Here is a 19762-nt window from a genome sequence, read left to right on the forward strand (position 1 = left end):
TTTTCTTCTTCCCTTCCTATGTGAGAGTTTGGCTCAATCTCTGGCATGTCCATTTTCCCTATATCCTTTGTCCCTACGGGCCTTCCGCATCTTTTTTGTCCTAGATGGCCAAAATATGTCTCCCACGCTGCCAAAACACACAGGTGACTTGAGGTCAGAATCTGGAGGATAGGCCAGCCATTGTTCTGCACAAATTCTTGCTCTAAATTAATCTAAGACCTTGCCTGAATGGCCTGTTAAACTGCATGAAGGTATGGTCAGCAAGCTACCCATTGTCCTCTTTTCCCCTCAACTGATGAGGCCACTACAGATTAAAATATCACACTCTTCCTAGTGGTGATTGTCTTACTTTTAGATGGCTGAAATGACAGAGCTAATGTTGCTTAGATTATTTTCCCATCTTTTTTGTGTGTGTGTGGACATTGTGCCTCCTATTTTCACTTTCTGGGAAATTTGCCAATTTTTCAAGGACTGGGTAAAGAACAAAATAAATATTTGTAGATAGCTTAAAAGGAGAATGAGTATGTTGGATGTAACTCTGCCCAACCAAAGAAAAGCAATTTTTTTGCCTTTCAGATATTTTAAAGTAATTAACTTGAGAGATTCGGAAGGTTGACTTTACTAGTTTACTTTTCAAGATTTGTGAGCAAGGGGTGTGTGTGTGTGTGTGTGTGTGTGTGTGTGTGTGTGTTGGGGGAAAGGAGAGGCGTCAAAGCCTAAGCAAATGGGGGTACAAACTCTTTTTAAAGTTCAGTGCAAGTGATTGATACTGACTGTGCGAAAAGTAAACAACTTCTTTGTGTTAATCAGGTTCTAAACAGTTATTGCCAGAAAGTGTTTACTTAACAACATTCAGCATAAAGGCTTGCTTTCTGTCTTTCTTTCTTTTTTATAAAGAGATTTCACTCAAATTTGGGATGTTCTGCAGTTGGCTGTGTATTAATATGTACAGCAGCCTACTTGGGAGGCTCCTTCTGTGTCTGAGATTCAAGAACCCAGGGAACGGAGAACCCAGTTCTCGCCGGCGATCCTATGTGAAATGTTTTCCTTCCCCGGCTGCGGGATCTCGGCAGTTCGCAGCGGTGCAAACCAGGCAGTCCGGGTCCTGGTCGGACAGCCCATCACCTGTTGGGGCCTCCCACGCGCGCCGCGCAGGGCTCGCCCGGGCCAGGGTCGGCGGGCGGCTCCGGGGCACAGGCTCTCCCCCCTCCCCCCTTCCTCCGGGACCAGTCGGGCTGGCGGACTGACGGACGGACGGACGCGGGGCCGCAGGCACGGAGGGACGGGGGCGGCCCGACGCTGGAATGCAGTTTTCTCCGGCGAGAGAGACTTTGCACCGGAGTGGAGAATAGTTTGGGGTGGGGTTTCGCACGGTCCCCTCCCCCCGCCCAGGGCCCCCTTCCAGGCGCTTTCTGGGAGCTTTCAGAACTGCGCTCTGAAGTTTAAAGAGCAGCAAGGAGCTTGTGCCGTAGGCAGGGACAATGGAAGAAAATGAAAGCCAGAAATGTGAGCCGTGCCTTCCTTACTCAGCAGACAGCGGGCAGAAGCAGGGTAAGTAACAGACTCATTCAAAGATGGAGTTACAGTTAAGCGTGTTCCTCGCCGCGGGCTGCTTTTTATAATCCCCAGACGGGGCGCATGGCAAAGAAAACGCGCTTTTCTTGGGGTGGTGCGTTTTCAAAACTGAGTGGAGAGCTGTGATTTCTTGGGTCTGACTTGATCTCTGGCAGGGTTTTCGTCAGCAGCAAAAGAAGTGGCTTGGGGATACCGCGTTTGTGGGACAGTAAGCATTCAGTATGTGTTGTATCTCTAGGCAATGACAAAATATATCGCTAAAAGCAGCTTTTAATACTCACTGCTCCAGCCGTGGGAGAAAGGAGCTGTTTCTGGGAGGCTATCTCTGGGAGGGCAGCATTCCCATTCATTGGTTGGGGGATCCCATGAGGCAAATGCACACTGGATGCAAGTTTTGCGGAATTTTAGAGTTAAATTACAGAGTTTAGGGATGTTTTATTTTACAGATCAGAGCAGTAGGGGAGCACTTGTACCTCTATGTGGATGATGGATGGGACTCTGTGAATCTCTCTATTCAAAAGTTGGGAGTTGTTAGAGAATTTTGGTAAATTTTCTCCAGGCAGTTTTCCTTTAATTGTGTCTGTAATAGACTTGTCTTTTCCGTAGGGAATTTCCAGAAGCTTATGTTGTTCCAAAGAAATTTCACAGCGAGGCTGGGTAGAGAAAGGACTTCTCTGCTTTCCAGTTTCTGACGTCTGTGATGCCAGAGCCTATAGAGCCTATCATATGGTATCATATAGGCAGCGTGTTCATAAACCCGCACAATCCGAAACCATCCCCGCCCACCCTACCCCAGGTTCATCCGGAGGCCAGTTAGGAACTAAAAGAAGCCTTGCGGGTCTACAGTGCTCTGCGTGGGAGTAGGGATTATGCACAGGGGAAAAGGTGTGTGTGCTTTAAAAAGGCGAAAGGGAAGTAACAAATGACTCATCCACATTGAAAATGCAAAACTAAGCTAGGCACAAGCACGGCAATTAAAACACCCCCCCCCCCCACCTTACCCCTGTCCTGTGAAATGCAGGAAACCTGAAGCTTAGAAAACCCTGGAGGATCCCCCAGTCCTACAGTCTTCGTCTAGGTGTCTGTGTTTGTGTTTCTAAAACAGAGCACTCTCCGTGAGGGCGCCTGGTCAGTGGGGTCCAGTGGGAGATAAGGCTGCCATCCCTCCCCTCCCCCCTTATCTGGTAGGGCAGGATCCCACAGCAAGGATTCCATCTGTTGACATAAATGACCCAGAATCTACAGGGGCAATTAGAATGGGACCAATTTAAGAAATAACTTTCAAACAAACACAGCAATTCAAAGATGCTTCAGAGGCTGGGGATAGTCAGGCTGAGGGAAGGTAATCGCTTTATTCATTTACCCATTCATTCAGTGGGAGAAACGGTGAACAAAGTAGATGAAAAATACTTGCCCTCGCTGAACTTCTGTTCTAAGAGCCATGTTTGGAGGGAAGGAGGTGGTAAAGAGAGACAATGAACTGATACATAAAATACATAGCATGTTAGATGCCAGCGTTCCCAGGTTTAGCGAGTAAAAATACCCTGTATTTGAGTTAAATACCCAGTTAAGTTTGAGTTTCAGATGAGCAACAGATAATTATTTTTGTATGAGTATATCCCGTGCACTATTTGGGACATACTTATGCTGAAATTATTCATTATTTACTTGAAATTTCATTTTAGTTGGGCATTTTATATTTTACCTAGTAACTCTATTAAGTAGAAATAAGACTGTAGGCAGGGAAAGGGAACAGGAAGTGCATGGGTTGCGGGTGAAACTGTAGATAGGGTTATCAGGGAGACCCTCGCTGGTGTATATCTGAATAAACATCTGAAAGAGGTGAGGGAGGGAATAGCAGGAACATGTTCAAAGAACGGCAAGGACATGGGAGAAGGCTGGGAGAAAAGAGGGTAAGAGGTAATCCAAGCCAAATCACATAGGGCTGTGAGACTGTGGCAGAGATTTGATTATTTCAAAAGAGCTGGGGAGAGGCTAGCAGGTCTGACTTGTCTTATAATAAGAGAAATATTGGGTGCTATGCAGAGAATAACCCACATGGGGGGTAGGGGAAGGGCAGGGAGGCCATTTTGGAGGCTTCTGCGGTAAACCAGGGACGAGGTTGGACCAGCAGGTGGTAGAACAGGTGATGAGACACTTCCAGATGTATACTGAAAGTTAAGGCAAAAGAATTTGCTGAGGGATTGGATGTGGGATATAAGAGAAAAGGAGAAGTCAGAGATGATTTCAGAAATGTTGGCCTGCCTAGCTGGAGGAATGGAGTTGCCATTTACTCAAAAGGGAAAGCATTTGAGTGGAGTTGAGGAGGAGAGGGTGTGTATAGTTTGGAAGTGGAGGGGAAAATAGGAAGTCCTTTGGATAGGTCAGGATCCAGAGGTTTATATCAGGCATCCAAGCGGAGATGCTGATTGCAGCATGGATATTCTCCACTCGAATTGAGGAGGACGGACGGGGGTCAATGTCAGATCTGCTAGGACTGGGTCTGTGTGCAGGAGGACAGGTCCCCAGTACACCCTGGGACACTTGAGTATCTAGAAGTCAGAGAGATTGGGAGGGGTGGCTGGAGAGATCGTAAGGGCGAGAAGCATTCAGATTGGATGTGTAGGGTCCCGTTGAATTCTGGGTAAAGCGATGCAGCGAAGGAGGATGGCATCAGTTTCAGTTCTTTGGTCAGCACGAGGACCACACAGGGAAGCCAGGCCTCTGTTCACGTCATCCGTAATACACCGTGTCCATTTCTAGCCCGGCATTCTTGGTGGTTGCACCCAATAAGAAAGTGATATTCCAGGGCAGACCAGGTCTTCCTCATCTTTGCATTTCCTGCACTAACAGAACACCGGGCACGTAGAAAACACTCAATAAATATTTCTTGAACCAAAGGCTAATTATTCCACCACCGGGCTTGGCGTTTACCAATCTACTGTAGATAAGGATCCCCTGGGTGATCATGTAACTTATTGTCCGGACTGAGACACTTTGGAGAGTGAAAAGGAACCCTATGAATAATTTTGCTGGGACGGCAGTTGTAACCCACAAGTGTTTTGGCAAATTGGGGCAGATGGTCGCCCCAAGAATGGCTCTAATCAGTGAGGTTTCCGTGGCTGAGTAGGCAGCTTACTAGGAAAACAACAGCGTGAAAGTATATTGCGAGGTGCCCTGTGTGCGCTCCGTAGTTATTGGCTAACCTGTAGTCTAAGACTATCACACTCCCTTTAAAGCCCATGGGCTCCTTGGAGCGATCCTGGGGGAGGTTCCTCGGGCCGCCTCTATCTGCCCACAGTGGCCCTGAAGTGTCTGCTTTCGCTCAGGCCCCTAAGCTCTTGAAACCCCTGGGCAGGTAAAGTGTTATCAGCCCGTCTGCTCGCCTCCGCCAACCCCTGATCCACCAGTGTTTCGAGATAGTATTTGCTCTGCTGGTAATCATTTTTTGCAATATGTAAATGTATCAAACCAACACATTGTACACCTTGAACTTGCAAAAAATGGCCCTGGCCACAGAGCGCAAGCTTGGGGAGTCCCAGGTACTCAAGTCTTTGCACAGAACTCTAAAATTGTCCCATCAGTCTCTGCCCCTGACCTGTTTTATCCTAAAGAGCAGTTATCACTACGTGACATTTATATGACGTATTGTTTGTCTGCTTCCCTCATTATAATGTGGATCCTCTGTAAGGGAAGGGGATTATGTCTCTCTCGATCACAACTTCACTGTATTTCCTAACTCCTTTCAATGTACGGAGTAGGCACTCAATAGATATTTTCGAGAATGAATGAATCATCTAACCAACACCTGAGCCGAGAATGTTTTTCCGGGGAGCAGAAGGGCTGTTCCTACTCTGTCTATCCCAGAAATCTTATTTATCCCGTATTTAATTTTTAAGGGTTTTTAGGTGAATATATATAATGGTCTGATTTCGGCTGTAGTTTCTGTGCCAGTTCGTATATGGTGGTGATCTGTATGATATTAACAAGAGAACTAGGAAGGCAAGAAATCCCGTGGGCCCCCAACAGAATATGGGATGTGTATTAGTCAGATAGGCGAATTGCTGTAACAACCCTGTAATCTCTGTGGTTTAGCACAACCAACGTTAATGTTTTGAACACAGTGGAATGTGGATATTCCCGGCCAGGTGGATCTCCTGAGGGCACACCTTCAGGCCGGCTCTGGGACCTAGGCCCCTTCTGTGTAGCCTGCCGCCATTCGCCAAGGCCTTGACGGCTTCCTCTGGAGCTTTGACTGGCAGCTAGCCCAAGATCAAAGAGAAGGAGCACGGAAGATCATTCAGCAAGGCTGGGGGCCAGGGCTGAAGGTGGCCCACATCACCTCTGGCCACCCACACTGCATTGACTGGAGGAATTAGGACCAGGCCCCAGCTAGATGAAGGCTGGAAAACGCAGCTTTTCTGTGTATGCAGCAGGAGAACGTTATGGTTTGAAGTCACGGACGGACAAAATCCTGTCGCTGCCACAGAAGGCCCGGAGAGGTTGTACAGCCAGAGGAAACAGCAACTCCCCACGGTGTTCCTATGACAAGAGAGGATCCTGGCACCATTGCAAAGCTCCATCTTGGAGATAGCGAACCGGAAGCCACTACAAAGAAGGGAGGGACTCCCTCTCAAAGAGGCTGTGGCCTACCGAATCTGAACTCGGGAATAAAATCTCAGGGAAGTCTTGTCGCTGGCTCGCAGGTGGAAGGCAGGCGTGGAATGTCTGAAGGATGCGAGGTCTCAAATCTCTTGCTGTGAAGTCAGCTGATTTGGCTGAGGCCACCTGAGCTGTGGCCCAGAGGCCAGCCTTCAGCTCCCGTGGGCTCCTGCCCGCAGGATAACCTGCTGCGTCTCAGCAGAGTCTCTCTCTCTCTGGCACTGCCGCCCTCCTCATCCCTGCTTCTGCTCCCGGGAATGCTGGAGGGGCTGTTCTCTGCTCGACGCTCCTGTTCTGCTCTGTGCCCTGCTTGGAGTGGGCTAGGAAGAGCAGTTTCCCGGGGCCGTGCGGAGGCTGGGAGCGGCAGGAAGGGGAAACTGGAAGCCTTGCCTTCACGCTACAGCATCGTTGTTTGTTTGACACGGATTCCCAGAATAGCAAGTGGCTGGACACACCCATACTTCAATGTTAGCACCAGAGTGCATTCCAGACAAGAAATAGAACTGGATTTCTGTGTGGATGGCTTTGTGGATAATGAAGAATGGGTGGGACTCAGATCTCTGACTCCACTGCTGTGGAATTGTGACTACCTGTCCTTTGCCCGGTCGCCTCTTGTTTTGCCCTGCTTAGTTTTTCTCCCCAGCTGAAGGGTCACGGTATCCCCAAATGACTGGAGTGGTAGAGTTGTCAGTTCTCCCTCAGGCCCGGGAATTGAGAGCCCCCAAGAACTGAGCCTCCCTGAGGAAAGGGCTCAGGTGACCGGGACGCGTGTTCAAGTGGCTTTGTGTGGACAGTAGGGTTGGGGTGTTGTTGGTGCCTGTGAGCAGGTGCCTGGTGGTGGGACGGGAGACAGCCCGGGCCGATAGCGGAGTGGGGTGAAGGGCAAGAAGGGGAGCCACGGGAAGGAGTGAGCCCCGCCCTCAACTGGGCGTCCGCCAAAGGACTGTGCCTTTGGCCGTTGGCGCATTTGGGCATCAGTGCTTTTGCTGCCTTCCTCCAGGTCACATTCAACCTTGTTAAACAACTGGAGACATTTTAGAAGAATGCACAAAAAAGAAAAAATGGGAAAGTAACATAAGGCTGACGTGACCTTCCGGTGCAAAGTGTTAGAAAACGGCAGGGGTTGAGGGTCAGCAAGTTGGGGCTTCCCAGAGGTAAATGGTGACAGGAGATTGGCTGCAAAGACCGCCACTCCTCCCCTCCCCCGCTCCTTTCCGAATTTATCTGAAGGAAGAAAGCGGAAAACTGTTCTCAGTCTCCAAGGGGCTACCGTTCTGGCTGTCTTGACCTAGTCTGAGGATCCTTCGATGAGACAAAATAGTTCTTGTGAGTCTGTGTGGCAGAGCAAGGCAGATGGAACTTTCTGCTGCTGTTGGTGGCTGAAGGTGCCTGAACATTTATCCATAGGGGTGTCTGTGTGTTTGCCCATGTGAAGAAGTCCCCTTCCCGGAGATTCAATCCCGCCAATTAATCTAGCTGCCCAGGATCATTTTTTAAAATATGTTAATGATGTCGAAAGTAATCGTTAAGAATACTGTGTAAAAGTCAATAGTGTTATATGAAGTATACAACAAGTTTTTGGCCAATGTAAAACTCATGTGCACACACACGCACTCCGAAAGCTAAAGCGAAACCAGATTGCACACGTATTTACCAACCTGACATATGGCATTTTTTGCAACTCGCTTTATTCAGTGGATCCTGTTACTTCTGTTTTATTAAAGAAGACACCACAAAAAAGGCAGCCGTCATGTGGGTCCATGTAATGAGAAAGGAGCCTAAATAAATGATACAGTTAATCTCTCAATATCTTTTTAATCAACAGTTCAGTCTTCTTCCCCTTCTAAATTTACTGCTGAAACTAATGAAGAGTAGGAGAATTAACTAATTTGGCTATTTTTTCCTCCCTTTCCTCATTGGTGTCTGATGGAGATGCTATAATTAGCAATGTAATGAGAAGTGAAGGGTAAACAAGAAGAATTGTTCCCAGAACACCATTCTCCGGATGGAAAACCAGAATAGGAAAACCAGCCTGAGTTGAAAATGTTCACTATGCCTAACCCAAGGGCGTCAGACCTGGGGTTGTCTACAGAGGCGTTTCTAGACAACGAGGGAAATGCACTGGGGGCATGGCCTTTAGATGAGCTGGTGTGTGTATAAACTGGATGCTCTGGGTATCACTGGTGTGAAGTTTCGTTTGTCTCTCTGAGACTCAAGTCTAGAACTTTCAAATAGTGGATCTTTTTTTCTGCACAGAACTTTTAAAGGTAAATAATTAGCAAATGAGCTTTTACCGGAAACTTCTTTAAAAACTCATTGAGACTGGGTTTTAAAGGATCTAGAGCTAGAAGACGCTGCACATCTAATACTGGTCCAGCCATCCTCATTTAATGAATGAAGATGGTGAGGTTTAGAGATCATATTGTATGGTCTGGGTGTGAGGTTAAAGGCAGGATGCCTGAGAGCCCAGGGTTCACGGATCAGGAGTACCTTATCCTGCCTGCATCTGTGTGGTGTGTAAGTACCGCTCCTGCTGAAGAGAGTCTGAAGTGCTTTTGAATGTTCGTAACTCTCCCTTTCTAGTTTTGTTTTTTAAGAAGTAATTCTCCTTTTTCAGTCAGCTAGAAGATGCAGACCTGACGCCCTACTTGCCAACCATTGAGAATGAGCAGAGATTCCCTATCCACTGTCATCGCCTGCCTCCTTTGCTCCCTTCTAGGTGGACATCAACTTGGCCTGGAAAGGCCGTGTCCGAGACAAGGTCAAGGCCAAGGGTCTAGGTCAAGGCCATCAACATGTACCATATCTCTGTCCTTTTCACTGTGTGTTTTAAAGTCCACTTCAGGCAAAATGTGTCCAAGCCTTTATATTCTCTCCATTCTTACCTAATAGTAATATTGACCTAATAAAATTCTAACGTTTGCTTGGTTTATGCTAATGGAGGGGGGCTGGAGTTTTCAGGGGGCTCATATGTCTGTGATTATAATGCCTATTTCTGGTCTTGGGGATGAAATAAGTGTCTCCGAAACCACCGTCAGATTATGAAACTATAAAAGTCCTGTTACCAGCATGAGGTTGCAATTAAAACAAAAACAATAATCAGAATCACTGGAACTAACTTTTCTATAATTACAGTTGAAGGTAAGGGGTAACCCAGTTGCCTGCAAACTTGTCTGACCAAGTGTTCTCCTTCTGAATAATCTCAGGAAAAGAGTCGGAAACGACCACCTTTCTCTCTACAACTTTTTGCGTTAGTGCAATTTTTCTCATTTCCTTTGTTGATTTGGTTCCCGTCTTGCCTAAAAAACAAATAACCTGCCAGGTTATGGTTACATATTAACAGCAGCCAGAAACCCTCTTAGTGTTCTGTAAATGACATTTCTAGTAAAATCTTTCATTGCAAACTGTATTTTTTTTTGTCTTTCAGAACAAGGAAAAAGCAATCTACAAGTCACGTCATTAGAAGATGCAGAATGTCGCAGAACCAAGGAACGCCTTTCTAATGGGAACAGTCGCGTTTCAGTTTCCAAGTCTTCCCGCAATATCCCAAGGAGACACACTCTAGGTGGACCCCGCAGTTCCAGAGAAATACTGGGAATGCAAACATCTGAGATGGACAGGAAGAGAGAAGCTTTCCTGGAACATCTGAAGCAGAAGTACCCCCATCATGCCACCGCGATCATGGGCCACCAAGAGAGGCTGAGAGACCAGGTACGACCATGTTGCCGTTCGAGATGAGCAGAGCTCGTTCTGCAATGAACGTGAGGGAGAGCAAAGTGGCAGGTCAAAGGGGACAAAACGGATGAGTGGATCGTGCCCACCTTTGGGTTGTTCCAGATCTCTTTGTGGGTTTGCGAGACGGAGGCAGCTTACGGGAAAGGTTTGACCTGAAGCCTCAGTTGTCTTTATCAACGTGTCAGAGAGGGGAGACCCAGAGAGGAGGCAGTCCCCCCCAAATGTGTCCCGATGTTCAACCACAAATACATCTAAACTGCAGGCGGTGAGGGGGTCTTACTTTACTGAGCCAAGCCCAGGATCCATTACTGTGCACCCAGATAGCACTTAAGTGCTTAGCACGGTGAATGAATGAATGAATGAATGAAGACATATATACATACATATGTACGTACATACATACTTACATACATACGTATAGACAGACAGACATAAATACATTTTCAGGGTAAAGGAGAGCACAGAGGGATAGATTGTGGTGAACCCCTTTTCCTTAGCAAGCTGACATTAGGGTTTTGTTTCTATTCTCTGTTTTTTTTTCCTTTTAATCACAGATGTTTACCTTTCGCATTCTTGGCTTTCTGCTGTCATCAGCTACCTGTTTTTTCAGGTTATCTTGACAGCTACACAGACAGCACCCATTTGTGCCTTGGGATGTTGTTGTTTCTTGGCTGTATGCAATGACTTTTTGGCAGGCCACAAAGTTTTGGGGGGGTCCCCCGAAGGCCCCACAGGCATGTGATCAGATTGACCTTTGAGGATGCAGAACAGAGTAAAGGAAGCAGGGCCACTGCGACACACGTGGTCGGGGTAGAGGACAGGCTGTTATTGATTTCCACACTCCAGAGAGAGAGACCCATTTAGCGTGTTAAGTCGGCGGTCCTGCCAGTTAACCGGTTACCAAAGTGATGTCTGACTAACTCAGCTTTCTATCTTCCGTGGAAATGGAAATTGGCATTTGCCTGAACAATTTGAACCTATACTTCATCCTCACTCTCGATTTGTTGGTTTATTTATTTTAAAAAAATCTTTTGGGGCGCCTGGGTGACTCAGTCGGTTAAGCGTCCAACTTCGGCTCAGGTCACGATCTCACTGTCCATGAGTTCGAGCCCCGCATTGGGCTCTGTGCTGACTGCTCAGAGCCTGGAGCCTGCTTCCGATTCTGTGTCTCCCTCTCTCTCTGACCCTCCCCCGTTCATGCTCTGTCTCTCTCTGTCTCAAAAATAAATAAACGTTAAAAAAATTAAAAAAAAATAAAAAATAAAAAATTTTTAATGTTTATTTATTTTTAAGACAGAGACAGAGTGTGAACAGGGGAGGGGCAGAGAGAGAGGGAGACACAGAATCCAAAGCAGGCTCCAGGCTCCAGCCCCAAGGTGTCAGCACAGAGTCCGATGCGGGGCTTGAACCCAAGAACTGCGAGATCATGACCCGAGCTGAAGTTGGAGGCTTAAACGACTGAGCCAGGCGCCCCATCGATTTGTCGGTTTAAATTCAACCCTGGTTTCTCCGAAATCTTTATTAAAGTACCTAAAAATATGAAATGAGTGTATAGGCTATATGTTTGCTTTTTGCTCACATTGCCAAAAGGTGGCAGACCCAGAAGAGGAGAGAAGAAGCAGGAGGCCTGGTTGATGTAGATAAATTCTTTAGTAGTTAAGAACAGGATGACTCCTTTCATTTCAAGCATATATAGAAAGTACCCCCTATTTATTTATTTATTTACTTATTTTAAAATTTGTTTATTTATTTTGATAGAGACAGTGAGTAGGGAAGGGGCAGAGAGAGAGGGAGAGAGAGAATCTCAAGCAGGCTTTGCTCTTGTCAGCACAAATCCTGATGCAGGGTTCCATCCCATGAACCATGGGATCATGACCCGAGCTGAAATCAACAGTTGGATGCTTAACTGACTGAGCCACCCAGGTGCCCCTTTACTTACTTATTTAAAATTTATTTCCTACAGTTTTCTTGAGGTATAACTGACATGTAAAAAATTTCCCTAATTTTTAGTCGATAGTAGGGTCACTCTCCATATATGTAACGTGTCGCATGTTTGTGAGGCACCGTACTTTATCCAAAGTGGTTCAGATCGAGGACACTCAAACTCAGAATAGTTACAGTCACACAATTTGCTAAGGGAAAGTTGGAATTTGAATCTGGTTAAGTCTGAGCTCAGAACCCTTGTTTATTTCACTGTTCTTTAAGTTGATCATTGCCTATGGAGCATGTAGTGTGGTGAGGAAAAAAAATGACAAATTCCTTCTACCTGTCTAGGTTTTTGACTAACTAATAATTAAATTGATATAAGACAGATTAACAGAAGAAAAACAAACAAAAGCTTAATGATGTGTATGCTTCCTGTGTATACATGGGAGAGACCCAGGAACTCTGAGTAACTCCCTAAAATGGCCAAAGCCATCACCTTAAATATCATGTTCAGCTAAAGACAAAAGAAGATGTTAGGAGTAGGGAGTCAATTATGGGAAGTTACCAAGAAAAGCATAATAAACAAGGTCAAGTTGTTATGGCCTAAAATAATTTGGATACTGGTCCTGGCTCAGAGAAAGAGCTATTAACAGAGATTACTTTTTCTCTGGAATACTTATCTGTATGGCAGGGCGAACATCTAATTATGCATCATCTCTCCTTGTCCTGTGAATCACCCTCCTCCCCTTTGAAGCTCTAAGCCCCTATCCCATTCCCTAGGTCAGGATAGCATATAAGCCTCAACTGACCCAACATGTCCTTGAGTCTCATATTCTTATGGGGCTCCCAGACATACATAATTAAATTTGTTTTTCTTTGTTAATCTCTTTTATGTCAATATACCAGTCAAAAAACCTAAAAGGGTAGAGGAAATTTTTTTTTCCTCTCCACCAGTCTGTACATGAAGTGTAAGGGATAGGGTGAGGTTGTGTGTGTGTGTGTGTGTGTGTGTGTGTGTGTGAGAGAGAGAGAGAGAGAGAGAGAGAGAGAGAGACTATGGGACCAGTGGTCACGGTGAAGGAGGTTAGGAAATTGATTATGTGTTGAATGAGGAAGGTGGAATGTATTTTTTTAAGTTAGAAATGTATTCATCTTGCTGAGAAATTAGTATTTCAAAATGGTATATTTTCCATGCTAAAATATTTCAAATGTTATCATTACTGTTATTATTTATCATCTCATAACTATTGCTACTGCTATGATGATAGTAACTGGCTAAAACTCTCACATGGGGAGCCTAAATATAACCTGAAGGGTGCATGGTATCAGATGACAGGGAATAATGACTGTGGCTTAGTGGCCCCAACCTCTGATCTCCTATCCCATGCATGTCTGCCACAGGTGTAGTCTGGCCATGGCTGGTCAGCTGTCCCTTTATTGGGTAACTCAGGATGAATTCTTGTGTATTCCAAGCTGACCATCCAGAGAGGGATAGAGTCTGATGCATGGATCTGTGTATATATTTTTTCATTCCATTGTAGTGTCGCCAATGAACCCTAATCAGAGGTAAGCTCAGGTAATGGTTTAGGAAATTCCTATGGACAGTACTTCATCCTCTGGCTTTTCTATTCTTTTTCACCTGCTGCGTGGTTCCTCTTTCCTGTCTTCTTCTCCACGATGCCCTTTGTTCCTCCCCGACCTTAAAGTGGATTATTCCAGGCTTCCTTTGCAGGAAGATCAGATGACCAGCCATACGGAGGAATTCAAATAAACAAGTCTGACCACTTATCTAATATTGAGCTTCTCAGTACCACGTATCCTTCTGGTGGCTGTTTGCCTGGCTGCCTCCCAGAGAAGCGGCCTTCATGAACAGAGTGACACTGGGGGGAGTTTGAGAGGAAGACGGTAACTGCGGCAGCCAGCATCTTACCTGAAATATCTGGGTACCAAGGGCATGTAGGTTCCAGTTCCTTGGTATTAAACATAAGGAGAATTAGAGCCTACCTTACATTTCAGAATCTGAGTCCAGACGCTGGAAGGCTTATGGTTGAAAACTTCAATTTGGGCCTTTGAAAATAAGTCGGTCAAGAATTTTCTTCAGTCTAAATTATTTGAACAGAGGTCTCCTGATGGGAGAACAGCCATGTTGAGTAGCAACCTCCTTCCTACCTGTCTTCAAAGATAGCAGATGGCCATTAATGCCGCATAGTGTTTATGTAGTAAAGGTTACTTGTGTGGGCCAGTCAGGGGGTGAAGCTACATCACCTGGCAGCTAAGGGTGTGGTTCTGGGACAAGGCAGGGCTGGGTCGGAATCCAGCCTCCTCCATGTGCTAATTGCAGGATTGGAGCTAATGACTTCATCCTTCTCTGTCTCAGTTCCCCCATTTGTCAAAGGACAATAATCTCAGTATCTCAGAGTACTGAAAAACAGCCTCAGAAAGCCGTGGATCTTCCTCCTGTTTCAATGGCAGCTCGTGGCATTACAGTCTTCTGGTCTATGGTATCCAAAAGAAGAGTCTCAGTGGTTCTTATTTTCAGATTAGTATTTAAAGGCAGTTTTCTTTTCTGCCCACGCATATTTGAGTACCCGAAGATTATTTTTTCCATCGTCAGAGCGTAATTTTATTATAATTCCGAAACTTATTTCGATTTTTCCTTCATCAAAAGCTTAAAATTTGGATTTCTTTCACTTATTCATCCCATATGTATTTATTTGGCACCTGCCGTGGTAAAGGTGCTGTGATGAGGCGTGATCCCTGCCATCAAGTCAATAAAAGAAATACGGCTTTCTAGCACAGATACCGATCCTTCATGATCCAGCCCAAATGTCGCTCCTTCTGAGTTGGTCATAACGTCTTGCAGTACCTATATTGTAGTATCTAATCATGCCTTTATTGTACTTCTCTTTGTGTTTCTTTCTCCCACGTAGAATATTTTGGAGGACAAGAACCTTGTCTTAAATACCTTTGTAAAGTCACCATTTAAGGGAGTATGGAACCTAACTTAAGCATGATCGGTTTTTGTTGAATGAATGAATGAGTGTGCAGATTGTTGGTAGCAAACCTCCCTCTGTCAACTCTGCTTCCGCTTTCTACACCTGTGTACGCGGGTATTGTTTGCTACCAATAATTTGTATGATCTGGACGTCACCTTCCACAGGGGAAGCTTTTTGAATGCAAAGCAGGGTTAATAGAGGGGAGGAGACAGTTAATACCTGATCACAACTCGTCTAATCACAGAAAGCCTGTGATTTAAAGGGCTTCGCTATGTGACCCACAGACATTGAATGCCACACACTGAAAAGTGAGTAGGGCGCCTCGGTGGCTTAGTTGGTTAATTGTCCGACTTTAGCTCAGGTCGTGATCTCATGGTTCGTAGGTTCAAGCTCTGCATCTGGCTCTGTGCTGACAGCTTGGAGCCTGGAGCCTGCTTCGGATTCTGTGTCTCCCTCTCTCTCTGCTCCAACCCCTGCTCATGCTAAATAAACATTTAGGGTTTCATCAGCTCATCGCACATCCATACATAGAACTTTATACTTATCTGTACAATGGCATTAATCACATTTAAATGTAATATAAATATATTAACATATATTTACACCTTTATGTAGTGGCATCTTTGACTTTTTTTTATAAACTTAATTATATTATGGCAGAATTTCAATCACACTGGATTATTCCTCATGCAGTAGATCTCAGGGTATCATTGTATACCTTGGGAAATTGATGTCGTCCCTACGTCATGTGTGAAAACTCCAAATTAATCAGATGGTTTATTTTCCTTTTTTTTTTTTTTTTAAGATTTTAAGTAATTCTTTTTTTTTAATTTTTTTATTAATGTTTATTTATTTTTGAGAGAGAGAGTGCGAGTCGGGGAGGGACAGAGAGAGAGGGAGACACCGAATATGAAGCAGGCTACAGGCCCTGAGCTGTCAGCACAGAGCCCGACGGGGGCTCTAACTCACAAACTGAAATCTGAGATAATGAAATCTCGAACTCACGAGCCATGAGATCATGACCCGAGCCGACGTTGGACGCTCAACCAACTGAGCCACCCAGGCACCCCTAAGATTTTAAGTAATTCTACCCCCAACCTGGGGCTTGAACTCACAACCCCGAGATCAAGAATCACATGGTCTATGGACTAAGCCAGTCAGTGCCCCAATCAGATTTTTTTTTCCCTATCACATTTGTTCTTTTCCTATCACGTCTGTTCTAATCCTAATCAATCCATATATGTGAAGTGTTAGAATTTCTCAAATATGCATTTACATTCATGAATATGTGTGTCAGTGAAGCCTGGAAAGTGATCTAATTGGAACTAAAGGCACACTAAGACCATAGACCATCATTAGTGGAAGCCTTGGGCCCTGGTGAAGATGTGGATAAAAGGCTAAAGTTGTAGAGGGGGCAGGTTTTAAATAATTATATATGCTTCGTAAATAAATAAATACACAAATGAAAAGTTTATAAATTAAACTAAAGCAGTAGAACCCAGCTAAGAAATTCTTTAGAGCTACTAATTTATTCTCAACCAAAAAGGAAAATGATGGGAGAACAGCCATGTTTAGTGGCAAGAACCAGGGAGCTGTTCAAAACTAATGACTAAATACGCATTTACAGACCAGTTTCTTGCCTAAACCTTAAGGGAAAAGGAAACAGCATTTTGGCGCTTAAGAAATCTAATACAAGAGGGGCGCCTGAGTGGCTCAGTTGGTTGAGCGTCCCACTTTGGCTCAGGTCATGATCTCATGGCTCGTGAGTTCGAGCCCCGAGTCAGGCTCTGTGCTAACAGCTCAGAGCCTGGAGCCTGGTTTGGATTCTGTGTCTCCCTCTCTCTCTCCCCCTCCCCCACTACTCATGCTCTGTCTCTCTCTCAAAAATAAATAAACATTAAAAAAATAAAATAAAAGAAATCTACTACAAGGTATGTGGAGCAAATACTAACAATAAGCCACAGTGGGATGGGGGAAGAAGGCCCTTACCCAGATGGAGAACATGAGCATGGAGGTTAGTTAAATGTTCAGCATTTTTTTAGCACTGTTTTCTTGACCGCTGTTTATGGTGGTGAAACAGTGGAAAAGACTGCAAGGAGAACATCTTATTGGCCTCAGTTAATATTATGACACTATTGCTCTTTGCCCATATTGGTATATTTCACCGTCTCAACAACCCTGCGTGGTAGGCAATATTATGAACTCTCCTTAACAGAATGGGAAACTGAGGCACAGCTTACTTAGCTCTTGTTCACAGTGACAGGGCAAGTCACCGGTACTGAATCCTGTTATTTGGCTGTGGGGCAGGTCTTGCTTTCTTGCTTCCAGATCACACCATCTCTCTGATGCGCAGCAAAACCAATAGACATTAGTCTAAAATGTCGAGAAAATGGAGAAGGGTTGGACTGGGGGTACCGGTTTGGCCATTGTCGTAAGTATGCAATTTGGTGGTCATCTTACAGTGGCTGAAATGCCCGCCTCCTATTAGATTGGCCTTCAATAATTCTGGAAAGACAAGGAATTTGGCACCAAAGAAGCAGTGACGTAAATAGTGATTTAAGTATCTACGGAACGTAAACGTTGAGATGTTACTATTGCCAGAGCAACACCTCCAAATGGAAGGATCATGGTGTCATGACAAAATTACAAGCTACATTTAGAGAATTTATATTAGCATATATGGGAGCGTTTAATGAAGTGAGATGTAATGAAATGCTGGAGCCTGTGAACAAAGGATATAATTACGATGGAAAGAATCAGTATAAAAAAACTGTCCTCAGAAATTCCAAATCTTGGCTATGTCTAAGAGAAATCAGAATGCAATCAGAAACAATAGTCATCGAAATTTGGGCGTGATGAAAAACAATGGGAAAAAAATAAGCAGAAAGAGCAGTCTACTACGAAACAGATGATGATGTTACTTGAGGGACCAGCTGAAGGAGCTAGCTGGAAATGTTTCCCAGGGGACTGATATTTTGAATTGTGACTTAAAGGAGATGGAAGTGCATTTCTGAAGATTTGGAATATGACAGAGTAGGACATCTGGGGGCAGGGTGAGGGGGCACTCAGCGATCAGAGACTAAATTCAAGGAGTTGCGTTTTCACTTGCAAAATTGATTGGAAGTTGACGTTAATCACAGAGGATACAGGAAAACAGGAAAAGAATCCTAAATGGGGATCATTCGTAACACATGGCTTTTGATCCATGTTTAATTGGGTGCCACCAAACTCTGCATTAGCTTTCGTTTTAATTAGTGGAAGGAAGAGCAAGAGAACAGTGTTATATTAAGAAGAGGTCTGAAAGCAAATCAAAATAAGATTCTACTGGAAAACCTGCTAAGGAGTGTCGGGGAGTAGGTGGGAAGTGAAGGGGAGTCAGAAACCCAAGTGTGGCTATGCGGTGGCAGGAGACGCCTCTGATGTGGTGATCGGCAAAACCTAGAGAAAACTGCCACCAGCTCAGATGGAGATTTGCAGTATTGAGGAATCCAGAAAAGACCAATGTGATTCAGTCCAGCTGATTGATACAGAACTCATATCACAGGCGTTTAGACTGTCCTCTGCTTTCTCGTAGCCGGCTTACGTCTTTGCCTTTATTCATCCTTCCTGCAGGTGTTTTCTTGGATTAATTCAATCAGATGGTTGTTTTTCATCGACCTACACTGTCAGCTCGACATCAGGCAGTATGTGTAGAGTAGCCAGTACCTGCCCTGCCGGGGGCGCGTCTGTTGAGTGATAACTATGGGGTCCGATATAACTGAGTTTTTTATATGCTGGAAGCTCTGAGCTGTGCAGCGTAGGTGAATCATCTGTTTTCCTGAGGCTTTTCTTAACCGCAGAAATGAGACTGACGATACTTTTGTGATGAGGATTACATGAGATGATACATCCTATCAAATAGATCGCAGGTGTTGAGTACCTGTGAAAACCCTTTGCATTCAGGAGAGCATTATCCTGGAGGGGTGAGGGCAGTATGCATTAGGGCAGCATAAAACAGTGTGTGTTCTACATTGCAGCGATCTAGGGACACCTGGGTGGCTCAGTTAGTTGAATGTGTCACTTCGGCTCAGGTCACGATTTCATGGTTTGTGAGTCTGAGCCCCACATCGGCCTCCCTGCTGACAGCGTGGAGCCTGCTTGGGATTCTCTCTCTCTCCCTTTCTCTCTGCCTCTCCCCCACTCATGCTCACTCTCTCTCAAAATAAATAAATAAACTATAAAAAAAATAAAGAATAAATGAAATAAAGAAATTGCAGTGATCTAGATCAGCATTTTGTAAAAACATGCTCTGCTGAATCCTGGATCCCCAGGCTGTTACTAGTTGTTTGGGGAATGGAGAGAAAGTCTCTAATTTGGGGATATTTTTGGTTATCTAGAGTTAAATGAAATTCTACACTGCAGGGTCTGTCCGATCTTTTAATATGCTAAAAGGCATTCTACGTCTCATTTGGATATTTGGGAACACGTGGGTGAAGAATGAAACATAATGTTTCCCAAGCCTGTTTGACCACAGAATTATTGCTTTGGGGACTCTTCTTCTGTGAGACACGCCAGGGAATGGGAGTATGTACTTCAAAAGCTTGCTGGGGTTCAGAGCAGTGGGAGAGCAGAGGGGGAGGATTTCACACAGAGATGGACATTTGAATGGTGTCTCTTGGAATGATAGAGGTCTCCTGGAGACACACTTGTCCTCATTATCTATTTCTTCGATCCCCAGGGCATAGTAGGTATTCAGCAAATATCTGTGGCAAGGAGATTAATGGATTATGATTTGAATGGATAGAATGCAGCCATGAAGGCATTGTGACTGAGGAGGAGGGGGACAGGAAGAGACAATGTTGAGACAAGAATAGAGGTGGCTCCCCTGT

At 44.9% G+C, this 19762-nt stretch overlaps 1 protein-coding gene across 10 annotated transcripts in view; it reads left to right on the forward strand.

Annotated features, from left to right (window-relative positions):
• The first annotated feature begins 1265 nt into the window (after nucleotides 1–1265).
• The window catches only part of KIAA1217 (KIAA1217 ortholog), a 301399-nt gene continuing 282902 nt past the window's right edge, over nucleotides 1266–19762 (forward strand). For 9 of the 10 annotated variants that reach the window (XM_042945110.1, XM_042945119.1, XM_042945111.1 and 6 more), the window contains exons 1-2: nucleotides 1266–1551; nucleotides 9665–9948. In XM_042945110.1, the coding sequence (XP_042801044.1) occupies nucleotides 1482–1551; nucleotides 9665–9948 (354 nt within the window). In that variant the 5' untranslated portion in view covers nucleotides 1266–1481. Of the gene's footprint in view, nucleotides 1552–9319; nucleotides 9379–9664; nucleotides 9949–19762 lie in introns of those variants that run through there. The other variant, XM_042945115.1, reaches the window with a different exon arrangement.

This window comes from Panthera leo, chromosome B4 (genome assembly GCF_018350215.1).
Source record: "Panthera leo isolate Ple1 chromosome B4, P.leo_Ple1_pat1.1, whole genome shotgun sequence".
NCBI classification, from domain to species: Eukaryota; Metazoa; Chordata; class Mammalia; order Carnivora; family Felidae; genus Panthera; species Panthera leo.